We start from the raw sequence: 16,489 nt of genomic DNA, 5'->3' as shown, positions 1-16,489 counted from the left end.
GGTCATACCTTTCAAGTTGAAATTTTCTAAAATGTTCAGGGCTAATAGCGCTGTTATTCCTTGCCCATTCGGAGGGATCTCCCATACATTCAGACCCTGGAGAAGAAATAGTGGTCACTTCTCACACACTGTACCCCAGAAAAGGAACAATAAAGAAAAGGAAAACTTTCCACGCAAGACACTGATGATTTTCAGTATAAAAGTCTTCCCTGCGTTGCTGAATCAAGACCAAGACTGTGTACACACAAAACATTTAAAGCACCGTACATTTAAAGTTTGTTAAGGGTGCTGGGAGTTGTAGCTCTGTGAGGGGTCAGTGACTGTTCTCAGAATTCTTTTTTGGGGGGTATGATTTAAAAGTTAAAGGGACCCCTGACCATTAGGTCCAGTTGTGGCTGATTCTGGGGTTGCGGCGCTCATCTCACTTTATTGGCCGAGGGAGCCGGTGTACAGCTTCCGGGTCATGTGGCCAGCATGACTAAGCCGCTTCTGGCGAACCAGAGCAGCGCACGGAAATGCCGTTTACCTTCCCACTGGAGTAGTACCTATTTATCTACTTGCACTTTGATGTGCTTTTGAACTGCTAGGTTGGCAGGAGCAAGGACCGAGCAACAGGAGCTCACCCCGTTGCGGGGATTCAAACTGCCTACCTTCTGATTGGCAAGTCCTAGGCGCTGTGGTTTAACTCACAGCGCCACCTGCGTCCCTTGGGGTATGATTTCAATGCATGTAAATGCAGTAGCATATAGCAGAGGTGACTTCTGTAATTTGGCAAGCAACTTCACTTAAGTATGCAGTGGTTCAAACCTCGATTCCCGAATGCCTTCGTTATTGTATGTTTCGGCTCCCGAATGCTGAAAACCCGGAATTAAATGCTCCAGTTTTCAACCATTTTTCGGAACCCGAACATCTGACATGGCTTCCGCTTGAGTGCAAGAAGCTCTTGCAACCAATGAGAAGCCGTGCCTCGGTTGTCGAACATTTTGGAAGCTGAATGGCCTTCCAGAACAGATTATGTTCGGCAACCGAGGTTTGACTATATACTATTTTAAATAAGTTTTGCTCCCATATCTTGCTCCCATATCTTCACCACACAAATGCTTTCTTATAACAACTGCCCTCATCTACATCCAATTCTTAAAGCTAAAAAAACAATTCCAGACCATTTCATACGCATAGTATATTTGCTGGTGGGAAACAATAAGGGAAAAGTCATAGTTCAGTGATCAGGCATCTGTTTTGCATAAAGAAGAGACCCAGGTTCAAATCCTGCCCCAGAACTGAAATCTACTGCTGCCAGTCAGAGTTGACAAAGGCAGATCAATGGCCTGACTCAGCATATGGCAGCTTCCTACATTCCTAATATATCTTTCAAAAAACGTTTCAGAAATACTTAACTAGAGTGAAAGCAATGACACAAGATTTTCGAAGGACTATGGGTCTGAGTGAAGATACATAAATAACGCATGTATATTTAACTTTTGCTTCTTTGTTTAAACACATTACTCATTGTTCTCTGTGTGTGTGTGTGTGTGTGTACACATCCAACATGACTAATAGGTTTATTAGTAAGTACGGGCTTAGAAAGGTACTATTATTAGCTGTACTGGAATGGCACGAGTGCAAAACGTGACACACCTTCACTAATAATATGGTATCTGGGCTTCTCCTTTTCTTATGTGGGAACTCTGGCATCACAAGTTCCTCAGGCACAGACACTCTCAGAACTGCCCTGAGATTATTTGACACTCATGAGTGTCACACAGGTATCCATACCTGATGACGTTTTACTTGCAATGTAAAGAGCTTTGACCAGGTTATATAAATGCTGGATTGAAATCTCTCTCCTTTCCCCGCTACCCAGTCAGAAAGGGGTTCCAGAGGTTTTGCCACTCAGTGATGTATGTCTATGTGCACACATCTCTTGTTTGATTCATGCTCTCTTTCCATACCGCCGCTCACCTGTGCTGTGTGTTAAGAGATGGACATCTTAACAACCAGGTAGAGGCTTGAAGAGGGTTAAACACCAGCTTCTGAATACTATAGGAGTTTTAGACTGCAATCATCTGCTACAAACCTATCGGGGAGTCCCATTGAACTCAACATTTCACTTAAGTGGGTTGCCTTGGACTATACCAATTTTCTGAGCCCTGGGTCATGTGGCAGAGCTCTATTTACAGTGGTACCTCGGGTTAAGTACTTAATTAGTTCCAGAGGTCCGTTATTAAACTGAAACTGTTCTTAACCTGAAGCACCACTTTAACTAATGGGGCCTCCTGCTGCTGCCACGCTGCCAGAGCATGATTTCTGTTCTCAGCCTGAAGCAAAGTTCTTAACCCGAGGTACTATTTCTGGGTTAGCGGAGTCTGTAATCTGAAGCATATGTAACCTGAAGCGTATGTAACCCGAGGTACCACTGTATTTCAATTTCAACACCAAGCATCAACCAGTTTTCCACATTTCTGCAGCAATTTGGTGTTTGTTTGTTTTTAAAAAATTCATTGGCATTTTGGTGCATTTTTCTCATAATAAACACATTTCTGTCTGCAGTTTTAACTAATATACATTTAGTATATCTGTCTGCAGTTTTAACTAATATACAACTAATTTCACATTTTTGGAAGCAATTTTCCAAATACTGTAGAATGCTTTTTTGTAAATTATTTTCCCCAAAATTTACATTTTATGTGCATTTCCATTTAATATATGATTTTTTTGTAAACACTGCTTGGTTGGAGAACTGCATTGCAAAATCTGGATAAGTGAAAATTTCAAAGGATAGCTTTGCGTCTTCTTTTGGAAAGTGTGGGTTTGACTTTAAATGTGAACAGAACTGAAATTCTCCCTCCCTCCTAGTGCAGAGTATCCACAGAATACTCTGTGGAATGTATTGGGGAAGCACATGTTTCTATTGGTAGCTGCTACTGAAATTTGGCTCCTTCCCAAATCAAGCAGCTAGCGAGGGAAGGTTCTTCTGGGGGGAAAGGACGATAATTCCCAGAGGAAAAGTTAAGCATTGGTTTCCTTTCTCTATTCCAATTCAGCTTGTCTTCTCCTTCCCACCCTCTCTCTCCAGTGCAAATGGCTCCCTTTCAGAGGAGTTTTCTGCAATAGTGAAAGGGCTTCGGTATAATGTGAACTTGTTTCCTTTGCATTTTAGGATGTACAGATGTAAAATAATCCAAACCTTTCTTTTTTGTAATTGGGGTGCCTTGGACCATGATCGCTCCCAGACAGTATTTTGTGGCAAGGATTCACACAAGTACTGTAAATTTAGGTTTGTGCAACTTAAGTGGATCTGTTGCCCTTGCACAGCAGCAAATCCCCTTTTTAAAAAATGAACTCTTTGCAGTTAGGAAAGTGATGGGAAAATGCGCTGAAAAGCAGGAGATGAACAGATGATTAATGGGGGTGTGTATAACTACTGCACAAGCAAATCAAGATGTATTCAAGATGAACATTGTTATCATATAACTCCCTGAAAACAAATCAGAACAAATGCTTAATAAGGACAGGACATAGTCTAACCTCCACATAAGCAAATCGAGAGGGAAGTGAAGTAAACAGGTTGTCTGTATGAACCAAATTTCAGAGGCCTAGCTCTCTGGGAAGTACCATGAATTTTAATAGACCTGTGATTCAGTCAACAAGTCTTAGGTGCCTTCATATTACCTACTGACTAGAAAAAAGAGGGGCAAAATCCACATGGTATGCCACCAGATACGGCACTTAAATTGAATTTGTTGAGGGTACACATAAAGAAAGTAACCACCTCATCAGATATTTCAATCGTGAGCCCAATATGTTAGAATCACAAATTAGTGTTTAAGTCCACCTCTCACAAACACTTCAATTGACCTCTTCTCTCTCGCTCTCTGCACACATTCCCTCAAAAAACTGGACACCCCTCAATGTATTTCCCATTATTTTCAAAGGAAACAACCACAGCCAAGTTCAGTTTTGAGAGCCTGTATTCATGGCATGGGTGGGTCTGGGAGGAAGGTAAGTGTCTGTCAGGCAATTTTATTACCGTATGAAAATTACAGGATGAAAAACAGAGGCTGCAAAACAAAGGGGAGGGGGAAATCCCAAGAATGACCTGGCAAGGAAACCCCATTTTCTTTCCAACCTTGGCTGTGCCACTGGAAAGTACCGCTTTCAAGTATAAAGAGAAACACATTGAGTAAAAAGGCATTCCTGTTCACAGAAAATTCTGTGGGAGGGACAGAGAATGCAAAAGTTGGACCACCATTGTAGTGGATACTCCCAATTCTTCCATTACTGGAAGAATTCAGCTGTGTGGCTGGACATGTGTCCAATTTTTAATATAAGCATTAGATATCAAAGGCTCAAAGCTTGTTAAAAGGTACTTTCAGAGGCACTGGGGAATGGAACAGAGGCTTCTCAGCCATTGTTCGCTAGTTATGGGATGCTTTGTTATGAAGGCTGCTGGAGCCTGGTTCTTTTTTTAAATAAGGAGACTTAGGCTCAAGTAGCAGGTGTAAGGTGTGTGTGTGTTTTAAGGTGGACAGCAAGACAGGAATATTTCTATGGTTCAGATTGAAACTCGGAGAAGAATTCAGAGTTCCTAATTATCACACTGAGGAGAGCATTACAAACCTCCGAGACTCTGAGCTCTCTAGGTACCGTGTATCCAAGTTTCACCAATATCTCTTTTAGGGACTCACGAGACTGTGCTCTAGTTGCCCGTGATTAATTCTACAAACTCCATTCATTTTGGAACATTGCTATCACCGCCTTACCTTGTAATTTGTGACAATAGGTTTGACTTCTTCAGTGGCGTGGCTTTTCAGGTCCTCCAAATCCATCACTCCACCATTGCTCTGAATAACATCCACAACAGCTTTGGCCACACGGCCTTCGTAGAAGCCTCGTTTGCCAAATTCTGCCAACTCCTGGAAGAAGAAAATAATCTGGATTGGAAACTGCAAAAAAAGAAAAGTATGTTTTTGGTGGGGGCAGAAATACTATGCAATGTGACCTTGGATTCTGACAGTGACACTTGCTTGCCTGGGTGGAGGGCGGGGACGGGGTGTCTATGAGTGTATATATAAACCAGGAAACATGAACAAAGATAAAATTTACATTAGTTGCACTGTGCCATTTGCTGCTTATTAGCTGGGTAATTTGGCTCTCAGGTGTCTGGTTTGCTGAAGGAATGCACTACAGACCTGAACATCATCTTAGGTCACAGTTCAGTAGCGGAGGTTAATCAAAATAGTCGAGGCTTAGAAGAAATTCCGACGAAAGAAGAATGGCAGACAAAATTAATGGACTGTGCAGAATTAGTTAAAATGACAGGAAGGATTTGAAACCTGTGGGACCAGAGATTTACAGAAGATTGGAAGAAATATACGAACTATTTGAAGAGCAACTGTAATCAACAAATTACGCTAGTAGGACTACAAGAAGTTTTGTAAGGAGAAATGTATGAAGCATTGCAAAGTAGAGAAAGAACAGAGATATTAGTTATGAGTTAAATGTAATTATGGAAGTAAGAAATGTATATTTAGTGAATAGATTGGAAAATTTACAGATGTGGTTGATGGAAGTCAAAAAAATGGTATAAGATATGAAAGTATGTTTAATTACAGTTGAAAATGATATGTTGAAAAATTATATAAAAAAACAAAAAATAGTCGAGGCTTAAATCCACAAATAATTTGAGCCATTATTTAAGTAAGTGAATGGAAAGCTTTGGTAGTTAAGAACATAAGAGTAGCCTGCTGGATTGGGCCAATGGCCCATCTAGTCCAGAATCCTGTTCTCACAGTGGTCAACCAGATGCCCGAGGGAAACCAGGACAACAGAACATGAGGACAAGAGCCCTCTCCCCTCCCAGGACTTCCAGCCACTGTCTTTCAGAAGCATCACTGCATCCAGTTGTAGAGGTAGAGCACAGCCATCATGGCTAGTAGCCAGGTTTTTTTAAAAAGCAATGTAGAAATAAGCAGAGGAATAAATATGCCTCAAAATATTGCTTATGCACTCCTTTGTAGTCTTTTGGCAAAAGACAGCAAGAAGTTAACGGTGGTGGTATTGGTATCATAATTATTTCAAGAGTGTTTTCTGAAAAATCAATGGCTTTCATTAAAAGAGGGCAATGACTAACCAAGAATCTATGTAGATGGAAGCGGGAATTAGTAATCCTGATAGTGGAAAGGAGGGAGAAATCATTTTTCTCGATCCTTGTGCATTGTGTGTGTGTGTGTGTGTGCACGTACATGTACAGCTGTTTCAGTTAGGCGCTTAAATAACTATGGATACCAAAATGATGAGATGTTCAAAAAGGGTGCCATGACTGTCTCGGCAAAGCCTTGGTCACTTGTAACACACATCAGCTGCACATTACACTCACAGACTGCAAGTATATTCCTGCATTGTAGGGGGTTGGACTAGAGGGCCCTCAGGGTTAAGCAATTTGCACACCATGGAGCTACAATTCTCAGAGTTGTTTACCAATCAACCCCTCTTCCCAGGGAACCCTGGGAACCGAGAATAGAAGCTCTGTGAGGGGAATAGGGGTCTCCAAACAACTCTCAGCACCCTTAACAGCTTCCAGAAATCTTTGGGAGAAGCCATAACTACAAAAGTGGTATCTCAGGGTGGAATTCAACGTCACGTTATTATGGAAGTTCCATCTGCACAAGCATTGCAGACTGCCAGACAGAACGACCCCGACCCCCGTTCTCCCTCCCACAAGCTGTTCCTGGCCAGCCACACCCACAATTTGGAGGGGCACAGGGCAGAGGAGAAGGGCGAAGTCTTTGAGGTGATGGGCTGCACTAAATGAATGCTGCCCATTGTGCTCTGAACATTTGGTGCAGTGGTGGCCCAAGCCATAGCTGGTAAGACCAACTATTCCAGAACCGTCCTTTCATGTGGCGGTAAAATGTAGTAACTTTATTAAATATTACAGCATTTTTATATTTGTTTGAAGGGTGTATGTAGAAAGCAAGGGTGAGCTGTCGCTTTAAAATTATAGCATGCACAGTAAATGAGTAGCTTCAGAAGTAAAGAGAGCACAATTAGGCACTTATGTACACAAAAGGAAACTGCCTGTCACTCCTGACGCGATTTCAAAGAAGAGCAACTTCAACGCCAGTCATTCAAAGGGGATATTAAGTTGTTGGTACCAGGCACCAACAAGACAAAAGGGCATGTGTCATTCCCCGTGTTTAAGCAAATAGTGTACCATCCTCTACGTACCAGGTTACCACCTGGCACCAATTTGTTAAATATTAACAGATGAAATTGGCAGGTCAAGAAAGGCTCATTCCTCAAGTGAGATAAATCATGTAGGAGAAGGATCTCTCTCATCTAACGCACTAACTCTTGAAAGTCATATATCCTTTGTTGTTTACGTGTCATTTGTGCACTTATTAAAGGTTTGTCTTTTGTTGTACTCAAGAGCCATGGTTTCCAAAATTCCCAACAACAACAACATTGCTTATGTAGCAAAGAAATGCACTGTATTCCCTGCTGCACTTTTGAAACATCACCTCCTGCGACAGAAAGTAGATGTCTAAGACATTGTTGTTTACGCGCACAACACCCCCTAGTGAAACAGAAATACCTGAAGTTATTGGCTGGAAACAAAGAGTTCTCTGCAGACTGCTTTGTATAATTATCTATTTCAGCATGCATAGACAATATGTTCGACACACATCACAATGCACAGTTTGTGTACTCCCAGCTTCATTTGGGAGGAAATTATCTCATGTGAAGTGTATCCAACAGAGGCTAATTTCATCATTTCTATACAGTTCTCTGTAAGAGATCCAAAATCGGCCTCAGAGATATTCAAAAACAGGGATGGAGGCCTGGACTCCCTTAGGGGACAGCTGACTTTTTCAGATGAAAACAGGGTTGTATACCAGGTTGCTCACTGTTCACAGCTTTCATCCTTTTGTGAGTGAATAGCAATTCTGAATTCAAGCAGGATCAAGCACCGCACACATCGATCTAAGCAAATGCGACCAAGGCAAACAGGAAGCTCACAATTCATTTGCCATGGCAACAGCAATGTTGAACTTCTAGTTCACATTTAGTTTCCAAAGGAGATTGTAACATGGAATTCTATTCGAAGAGAAAATATTCCCCCCCCCCCCAAAAAAAAAATCTCACTGGACATGCTCTTTGGATCTATGTCAATTCTCTTCACACATTCGCTGTTTTAGGGTCATACATCCATGGGATTTGAGTTTTTATTGAGCATAAGATTTCATCTATCTGCTGGGTGACTCTGCTCACTGTAAAGCTCTGCAATGAACTGGAATATTTGTACCAAGAACAAATAATTCAAGGCCCATATGTGGTTTAAATCTGCTGAACGTAGAATTTAAATGCTAAGATCTTTTCATTTCCCCTTTGTGTTCAGCTACCTGACCCAGATCCCTCCCACTTCTCCATGCCATCACAGCAGCTAAGTCAATAACAGCTACTGGGGCCATTTGCTATCACCAGGGAAAGCCCAAGGCGACATCACAGTAGCTCAGCCAATGGCATCAAGAGATACAGAAAGACAGAGGGGACTGTCTTTTGAAGGAGTGAACAGTTTTGAGGAGAGGACCAAATATACCTGCAACCCATGGTCTGTGCATATGTTAATCGTATATTAAATTATATTTGCATGTTTTAAATGCGGATAAATGTTATCCACAACTCCTGAGTGTAGGGAAATGAATACATGTGGGTGGAGGAAACAACCCAAATTGGTTATGAAGAATAGGTTAAATGCGTTACATTAATCCAAGATGAACAATGGAAGGGAATTAAGCATGACAAAGGATTAGTTTGAATCCATCTTCTCAGCCTATAGTGGTCTGTTTACTGATTTCTGTGAGATTGGACTCTGAACAGCTTCTCAGCCTTACATTAGCTCCTCAGTAAGGTTAAGAGGCAGTATTTGTTAGCCTGCAGCATACTGACATTTATAATTATCAGAAAAATGAAAAAGGGAGATGTTGCTGAAGAATATTCAGATACAGCCTCCAAATCCCTTATGCTTAGTGGAAACCAAGTTAACCTGGAAGCAAATTCAATTGCTGCGGAAATAAAATTAAATTTGATGTACATTACTGTCATTCCCCACTAACTTCCTTGCATAGCGTGAAACATTTCTCTTATGATAAATACCAGCCTTCATCATTCCCATGGACAACACGTCTCACTTCCTCTCTAAAAGCACAGATGGAGAAGGGGGCAAGGGAAGGAGTATGGGGTCTAATTCCACAATGAGTGCTGCCCTGATCTGATCCTTTCTCTGTTCAACACGTCAGCAAAATACCACTTCCTAGATGGCATGCTCCCAACATCCCTTCAAGATCAGAGCAGGAAAAGGATATGAGTCAATTACCTGCACCGGGGCAGAAACGAAGGGTCAAAGAAGACACAACATGAAATGCATCATTGGAAAGATTGTATAGAATCATAGAGACGTACAGTTGGAAGGGACCACGAGGGTCATCTAGTCCAACCCTCTGCAATGCAGGAATCCTTTTGTCCTCGGACCCACAACCCTGAGCTGAAGAGCCTCATGCTCTACCAACTGAGCTATCGCATTAGGATTTAAAAAGAAAAATAGTAATAGGTGCCAGAAGAGACTGCTTCTTATTGGGGATGCAAGGTATTAGGAAGGGAGTATTAAACATCAATTTAATTGAGACCACAGAATGCACAGAGGGGAGATTTAGTCCTTCCCTCACCCCCTGCTCTTACCCCTTCTAGTGGGGAGGCCCCACCAGTGTCAGCTACAGCTTTCTTTCTAAGGCTAATAGCAGCGTGGGTGGGGTGGTTTTTCCCTTAAAATCATGGTTGAGGAAGAAAGGGTTGAATCTGACCTCATGTGTTGCAGTCCCAATAAAACTGGCCCCTCTGCGCCAATCCTATATCTATCTATCTATCTATCTATCTATCTATCTATCTATCTATCTATCTATCATCTATCTATCTATCTAGATATCTATCTATCTAGATATGTAGTGTTTTCTAATTATAAACCACTTTGGACTGTTTTTTTGTTTTTGTTTTTACAATCAATCAGTAGATGCATTTGGTATAACACCTAGTTTGACCCTTGATTCTCTCCTCCTTTTTTGAACCAATCGTGCACTGAAAATACTGAGATTTGAGGCAGCGCACCTTGTAGGCTTAAGTTCCATGACACCAAACAGCTTTATTCCCTCTACACCACACTGAATTATATGGAATTCAAATTGCCATACAGTAAAACACAGTATATGTGAAATAGGAGGAGGAGTAAGGATACAATTAGAATTCATACAGCATCTAGCAAAACACATTACAAGGGGCAGAAAATGATTAAGTAGTCTGCCAAGACACTCGGCACTTTTCAAAAGATCTGGGGTGGGGAGGAGGCAGTTTGGAAATCACTGTTCTAGAAGAGCTTTGAAGAAAAGCTTCTTCGTGAGCCCTGAAATCTGTCAAGAGATTGACCAAGAAATACTTCATCCACCAGCAGTTCCACACTTGCAAAGGGTTGCCAGTATAGTATCGTAATATCAGCCAGCCAGCACTGACATCAGAAGTTTCCACACTGCATGGCACCTGATACAGTGGTACCTCAGGTTAAGTACTTAATTCGTTCCGGAGGTCCGTTCTTAACCTGAAACTATTCTTAACCTGAAGCACCACTTTAGCTAATGGGGCCTCCCACTGCTGCCGCACAGCTGGAGCACAATTTCTGTTCTCATCCTGAAGCGAAGTTCTTAACCCGAGGTAGTATTTCTGGGTTAGCGGAGTCTGTAACCTGAAGCGTATGTAACCTGAAGCTTATGTAACCCGAGGTACAACTGTATCTCCTTAGAACACATTTGCAGGAAGTACAGCAATACGCATCCCATCTCATCCATGGATGCAGAGTCACCTGAAAACAATTCCTGAGATTGCAACAGCTGTAAAAATGGGCTGCTGCCATTGCATTGGTTGCTACCAGGATTTCTGCGATTATGGCACTCAGGCTACATGTACACAGCCGTTTATTCCATTTTCCTGACATTTCCCTACCTGTTAATTTCTGAATTATCTTTGAGTTTCTGCACGACGTTAAAAATGACTTCTGGAAATATAGTGGAACATAGGTCTGGTTTGGAACTCGTTTCCATGTTATTTGTGAACAGATCTTTTTCTGGAAGCAAATAACATGAAAACGAAGGCTGAATTTGTGCTACATTCCGCTGTATTTCTATAAGCAGCTTTTACGCCGTGCGAAAGCTCAAATATAATGCAGAAATGAACGGCTGGGGAAATGTTGGGAAAACTAACTGCTGTTTGAATGCAGCCATAGTTCTGAGCTGAGGACACTGGGCTCAAGACAGTTCAGCTCACCTTAAAAGTGTCTGCCAAAAGGGGATTGCAGAAGACTTGTCCGTGATCAGGTGCTTGGCCATCAATCAGCAGGTCCTTCCCATGTGGGTTGCCAGGCGCCTGAAGAGCATGAGCATTTTTCTTCCAGCAGTAGGAAGCAATCTCTGAGACTGGAAAGCCCTTCTCAGCCAGGTCTATAGCTGGCTGCAGAATTTGCCGCATGGAAAGCTGGACCGGGAAAGATCGCGCAATTACTTTTCCATCTAGATGCAACATTTGAAACGTATGTGTGTCTGATTAAAAACATTCCCAAGGCCCTCCTCTTTACAAAAATTAACCCTATAAACAAAGCTGTTCAATAGGCTATCGATAAATAGTAAAGTGGGAGAAAATATTAAGCGACCAAAACACTCCCAGGTCTCTATGACTGTGAATATACGCTTGAAAATAAGCTGACAATCTGGCGAAATCTCAGAAGTCAGGTGGGGTAACATTTCTAGGGATGGGGAAGGAGATTCCGTGGCCTCTATTTTTCCTTGCATTTCCGTATATCTGGAAGGAGTGGAAGAAACTGTGCATAATAAACTAAATTAGCAAATTCAGATTTATTTGTTGTTGTTTTTTAAAGTGCAAAATATAGTTGCTTTAAAAGAACAAAAAATCTGCCAAAAATAAACAGTTTTGGTTATGCTATATTCCTGAATCTGCATGTTCATTTGGGGTTCACCTTTTTGCTTCCATGCAGAGCAACAGCATCGCACCAGCCAGCTGCCGCACCAGGTACGGTGACATTGTGTGCATGTAGTGGAGGGGGACGATTTGCCTCGCTGAAGCCGTGATCTTTTAGCAGCTCAAGGGTCAGGGCCTGCGGAGACCGACCGCTGCAAAGCAAACACAGATCCACATGGAAACCGAATTACAAGCATACTGAAAAGATAAAAGGGGGGAAAGAGCATCCATTTGACCTTATTGGAAAAAAAAGTTTGATGATGGTGCTACAGTTTCTAGGCACAGCACTGTAACAGTGCTTAGAAGGCTCCTGGCAGCAACCTGGAAAAATGTTGAACATTTTCCATGGCATTTTCACAGAAATGATTCATCAAAGGCTGAAATTCTGCCGTCTTTATTTCCAGAAACTCTTATTAGATACACCAACCAATCGCTCTTCTTAAAATGGTCTGTTTCAAACAACTATTCTCAACATATTACATTAATTCAGCAACACAGAAACAGATGTTCTTAACCCATATGATGCTCTTAACCCTACGAACTAGAATTGTTAGGTCCAAGCCCTCAAAGAGCTTCTGTACCAGCAATATATGGGTCAGGAACTGCCAGCCTGTGGGCCAGACATTGCCCCTGGGACCTCCCAGTGTCCCCTCTAGACTTAAAAAGAAGAAGTCTTTGGCTGGAGCCAATAGATATTTTCAAGCTCATGGAGGCATTTTCAGAGTGTGTGTCACAGCTGGAAGGGGGGAAAGGTAATCCTCTCCATATTACTCACACTGCCAACAATGCCCCACCAAGTCCCCAAATGCCCTGTTGGCCTGAAAACAAATCTATTGGCTCCGATGGGCGGCTGCCTCCCCATGCCTCATTGTTGTGGGTTATGGGTGGTTAAGTCTCCCTTCCGCAGCTGCAGTCTCCAGGAAGATCACCCCTTCCCCATGAAATAAGACTTGGGGATGAAACGAAACTACTTTCCCCCAAAACCTAATTGCTGGGGGGAGAAATGGTATTTATTTATGTATGCATGTGAGTTAAAGTGCAATGTGTATGCCCACCACTTGCATGAGGCTCCCAGAAGGTTGGTCAAGAAAGAATGCAGCCCTCGAGCTTTAAAAGCTACTCAAAAGGGAACCCTCTGCCAATGGTAGTATCTTCTGTCACTGTAGTCCTTTGATCTGGCAACTGTGGCTATTGGCTGACTATTCCTGTGTTAGGCACATAGCCCAGTTTCGATGGCTGATAGAAGGCGGTTTGCTGATAAGTGGGAAATCTCTCCCATGTGTTTGAATGACAAGCTTGAAGAAGGCAATACACACACACACACTCCAGCTAGCAGAGAGGAAGAGAATGTATGAGCTTTTCATAGAAAATGTGTCTGCCCCTGATGCACAGATCCCCACAAGGCTTCTCTGCCCTTCACTGCCCCACCTTATGGCTCCTGTATACATTAAAAAAGCCACAATACAGCTTGTTGCACTACCCAAACCCAGATCGTGGTTTGTTTCAAACAAATCATGAGCGATAAGCCAGAAATAAACCAAGAAACGAACCTTCAGTTGAAGGTTCAGTTGAAACAAACAAGCCACAATCTGGGTTCAGACAACATGACAAGCTATACTATGGCTTGTTTGAGGTGCGTGAGTGCTGTGGGAGGAGGGAGAATTTGCATAGGGCCTGTGCGGCAGGGCAGGAGGGAGGCACACTCATATTTGAATCATGGCTTAATATAGAAACTGTCACAGCACACGAACCAAGGGTGGGAGTCAACTAAGTTATTGCATTTGCAAAATGAGGTCCATTCATGCAACGAGACTTCTTCCTGCACCACCTAAATCTATTCTGCGAGTTTGAAGGAACCACCAGAACAGGTTTAGAGGTCGCGTGGGGGAGAAGAGGGTGGAAAAGTCTTGTTGCACAAGTTGACCTTGTTCCCCACATGCATGCGCCACTTAGTGCAATGTTGCTCTAAGGAGTTTCCTGTTTCTTTGTGAAAGGTTCCTGGGAGGAAAAAAATAATCAGAGGAATTTCAGCATGTCCTGCTCTCTGCCCTTGGACTACAGCAACAGGAACTAAAGAGCACCTGGACCCGATGCTATCCTTTTATAGCATCTTCCTATTAATATTCAACTTAGACCTAAAGGGCAGCTATTCCTCTGCAGCGGCGAAAAGTTGAATAGCATATGAATGTAGGAAAATCAGAACAGAACGAAAAGGAAATGAGGTGCAAAGCTGGATTCTGACCTCCTGGTTAAAATGAAAGTCTTCCCCATATGAAACCAGAACTGCAGACACTCTGTCCACCAGGATGTTTGCACAAAATCATTATCAAAGTGACATTATGCACACAAGCCTGAAGGCACGCACTAAAACTGGACAAACACCATTTGTATACATTGCAAACAGGCTTGTGATAAGTGTGGCAAGCCTGAACAAAACCACTAAACTGAGCCCCGTTATATACGTGGAATTCCATTGAGAAATTCTGTCCAAGTAATCTGTATCTGCTTATTTTCCAGCAGTCGAGCTAGTGGCAACAAGCTGGTTTGCTGTGCCTTAATGACTCTCCATTTGCCGCAGTTTCCAGCCACTCCCCTTCCCAAGCTTCCCATCGTTGCCAGTGTGATCCAGCAGATAGAAGGTTGAGCTTCAGTCCGGAAAACCTGGATTCAGACCCGTGCTTTGAATTCATTGTGTGTCATGAAGCAAGTCACATAATCTTGGCTGGCCAACTATTCTACTTCAGTGGGACTTAACCCCAGGAAAGAGTACATAGGACTGCAGCCCTAGTCTAGCATTCTGTTTCCTGTAGTACAATAAAATGTATGGTGTCAGAAAAGGAAGTGGCATCTCTTCACTCAACAACCTGGCTGCCATTCACAGAGGAGTTCTCTTAGGACAATGATGGCAAACCTTTTTGAGACCGAGTGCCCAAACTGCAACCCAAAACCCACTTCTTTATCACAAAGTGCCAACACAGCAATTTTACCTGTATATCTCATTTTTTTTCTGTGTGTTTCACGCTTCTTCTTTATGACTGATGTTGTAATAAATAATCCTTCAAAAAAGTTATTGCATTACATTCTTCATTAAATTATCTTTCCATTGATATATAATTTTATGGTATAACTCAGTGCTTTTTTCTAAAAAAAAATGTTTAGGGATACTCTCGTTTTGACTCAAGAAAATCAGCACCAGGGGGAAAATAAATACAGTTCAAACTGGGGAAAATAAATACAGTGAATTTCTTCTTCCGTTAACTTCACAAAATGTTTAGGAGTATGCGTCCCACTGCATCCCCACAGAAAAAAAGCACTGGTATTACTCAAAAACAAAGTGGTGTTATGAGCCATCAAACCTCGGAAATACATTTTTTCTAGAACGTTCCATAATTATGGCCACTAGTGTACACTGGAGGGCTATACTAAGAGCCACCCTCTCCCAATTTTTAATATGAGAAAATAATGGTTATCTGCGTGCACACATATAAATAAATATAAATAAATATAAATAAATATAAATAAATAAATATAAATAAAGAAACCCAGCCAGGTGGGCAGGGTGTAAATTATTATCATTATCATCATCATTATCATTATCATTATTGTTGTATTTTGCATTTTCTTCGGATTCCGTTTGATTGCAGTCTCCACGGAATGGATTTCTCTGTTGGCTTCTGCGGGAAAGCCCAGCAAACATGTAAACCCAGCAGCCCCTTCTTAGGCTGCTGTCTTTATATGCTTACTGACCCTGGGAGTTAAGCCCTGCTGAACTCAAGGCGGCTTACTCCCGAGTAGGAAAAACATACTGGCGGGAGGCCCGGGCGCATCAAAAGTCAATGACTGCTTAGCCCCTCGCTCACTTGCCAGGCCCTGGTGCCGCAGACTTTGAATGGTGCGAGCCCATTCTCCTCCTCCCCCCGCTCTGGCACAGAAGCTATGGCCCTGGTGCCACAGGCTTTGGACAGTGCGCATGAGCCCTCCTCTCCTTCTCCTCCCCTACCCCCAGCACAGAAGCGACAGCCCTGCATGCCCAGAGAGAGGACTCTGAGTGCCCTCTCTGGCACACATGCCATAGGTTCGCCACCACTGTCTTAGGACTCAGCTACGTTAGGGGTGTTTTTAAGCGTTTTAAATACTGTATGTCATAACACTGTTGACACCAGATGGCGCTATGGAGTTCCATCTTTTGGCAATTATGAGGTTACAACACATTTTCCTGAAATGTTTTTTTGATGTGTCTAGATCCAGCCTTAGTCCTCTCATTTCTCGGCCTCTACTCTCAAACCAGCAGCAAAAAGGTGGTTTTGGAGGGTGGGTGGAGGAGGCAGAAATTACAAAGAGAGAAATCCTAGATGCACAGCTTACCCCAGCATGTAACTGAATACAACTATATTTTCTAATACGTAACAGA

The 16,489-nt window shown here is 42.4% G+C and overlaps 1 protein-coding gene across 4 annotated transcripts in view; it reads right to left on the bottom strand.

The window, feature by feature from the left end:
* LOC114597870 (glutathione hydrolase-like YwrD proenzyme) overlaps positions 1-16,489 on the bottom strand; it is a 33,030-nt gene that overhangs the window by 12,464 nt on the left and 4,077 nt on the right. For 3 of the 4 annotated variants that reach the window (XM_077929883.1, XM_077929886.1, XM_077929885.1), the window contains 4 exons: positions 12,077-12,230; positions 11,371-11,577; positions 4,764-4,946; positions 9-96 (listed from right to left, as the gene is read on the bottom strand). In XM_077929883.1, the coding sequence (XP_077786009.1) occupies positions 9-96; positions 4,764-4,946; positions 11,371-11,577; positions 12,077-12,230 (632 nt within the window). The remainder of the gene's footprint in view (positions 1-8; positions 97-4,763; positions 4,947-11,370; positions 11,578-12,076; positions 12,231-16,489) is intronic. The other variant, XM_077929884.1, reaches the window with a different exon arrangement.

The sequence above is a fragment of the Podarcis muralis genome, chromosome 6, assembly GCF_964188315.1.
Source record: "Podarcis muralis chromosome 6, rPodMur119.hap1.1, whole genome shotgun sequence".
NCBI classification, from domain to species: Eukaryota; Metazoa; Chordata; class Lepidosauria; order Squamata; family Lacertidae; genus Podarcis; species Podarcis muralis.
Note: the sequence above shows the minus strand (reverse complement) of the source record. Positions and strands in the feature narration are given on the sequence as shown.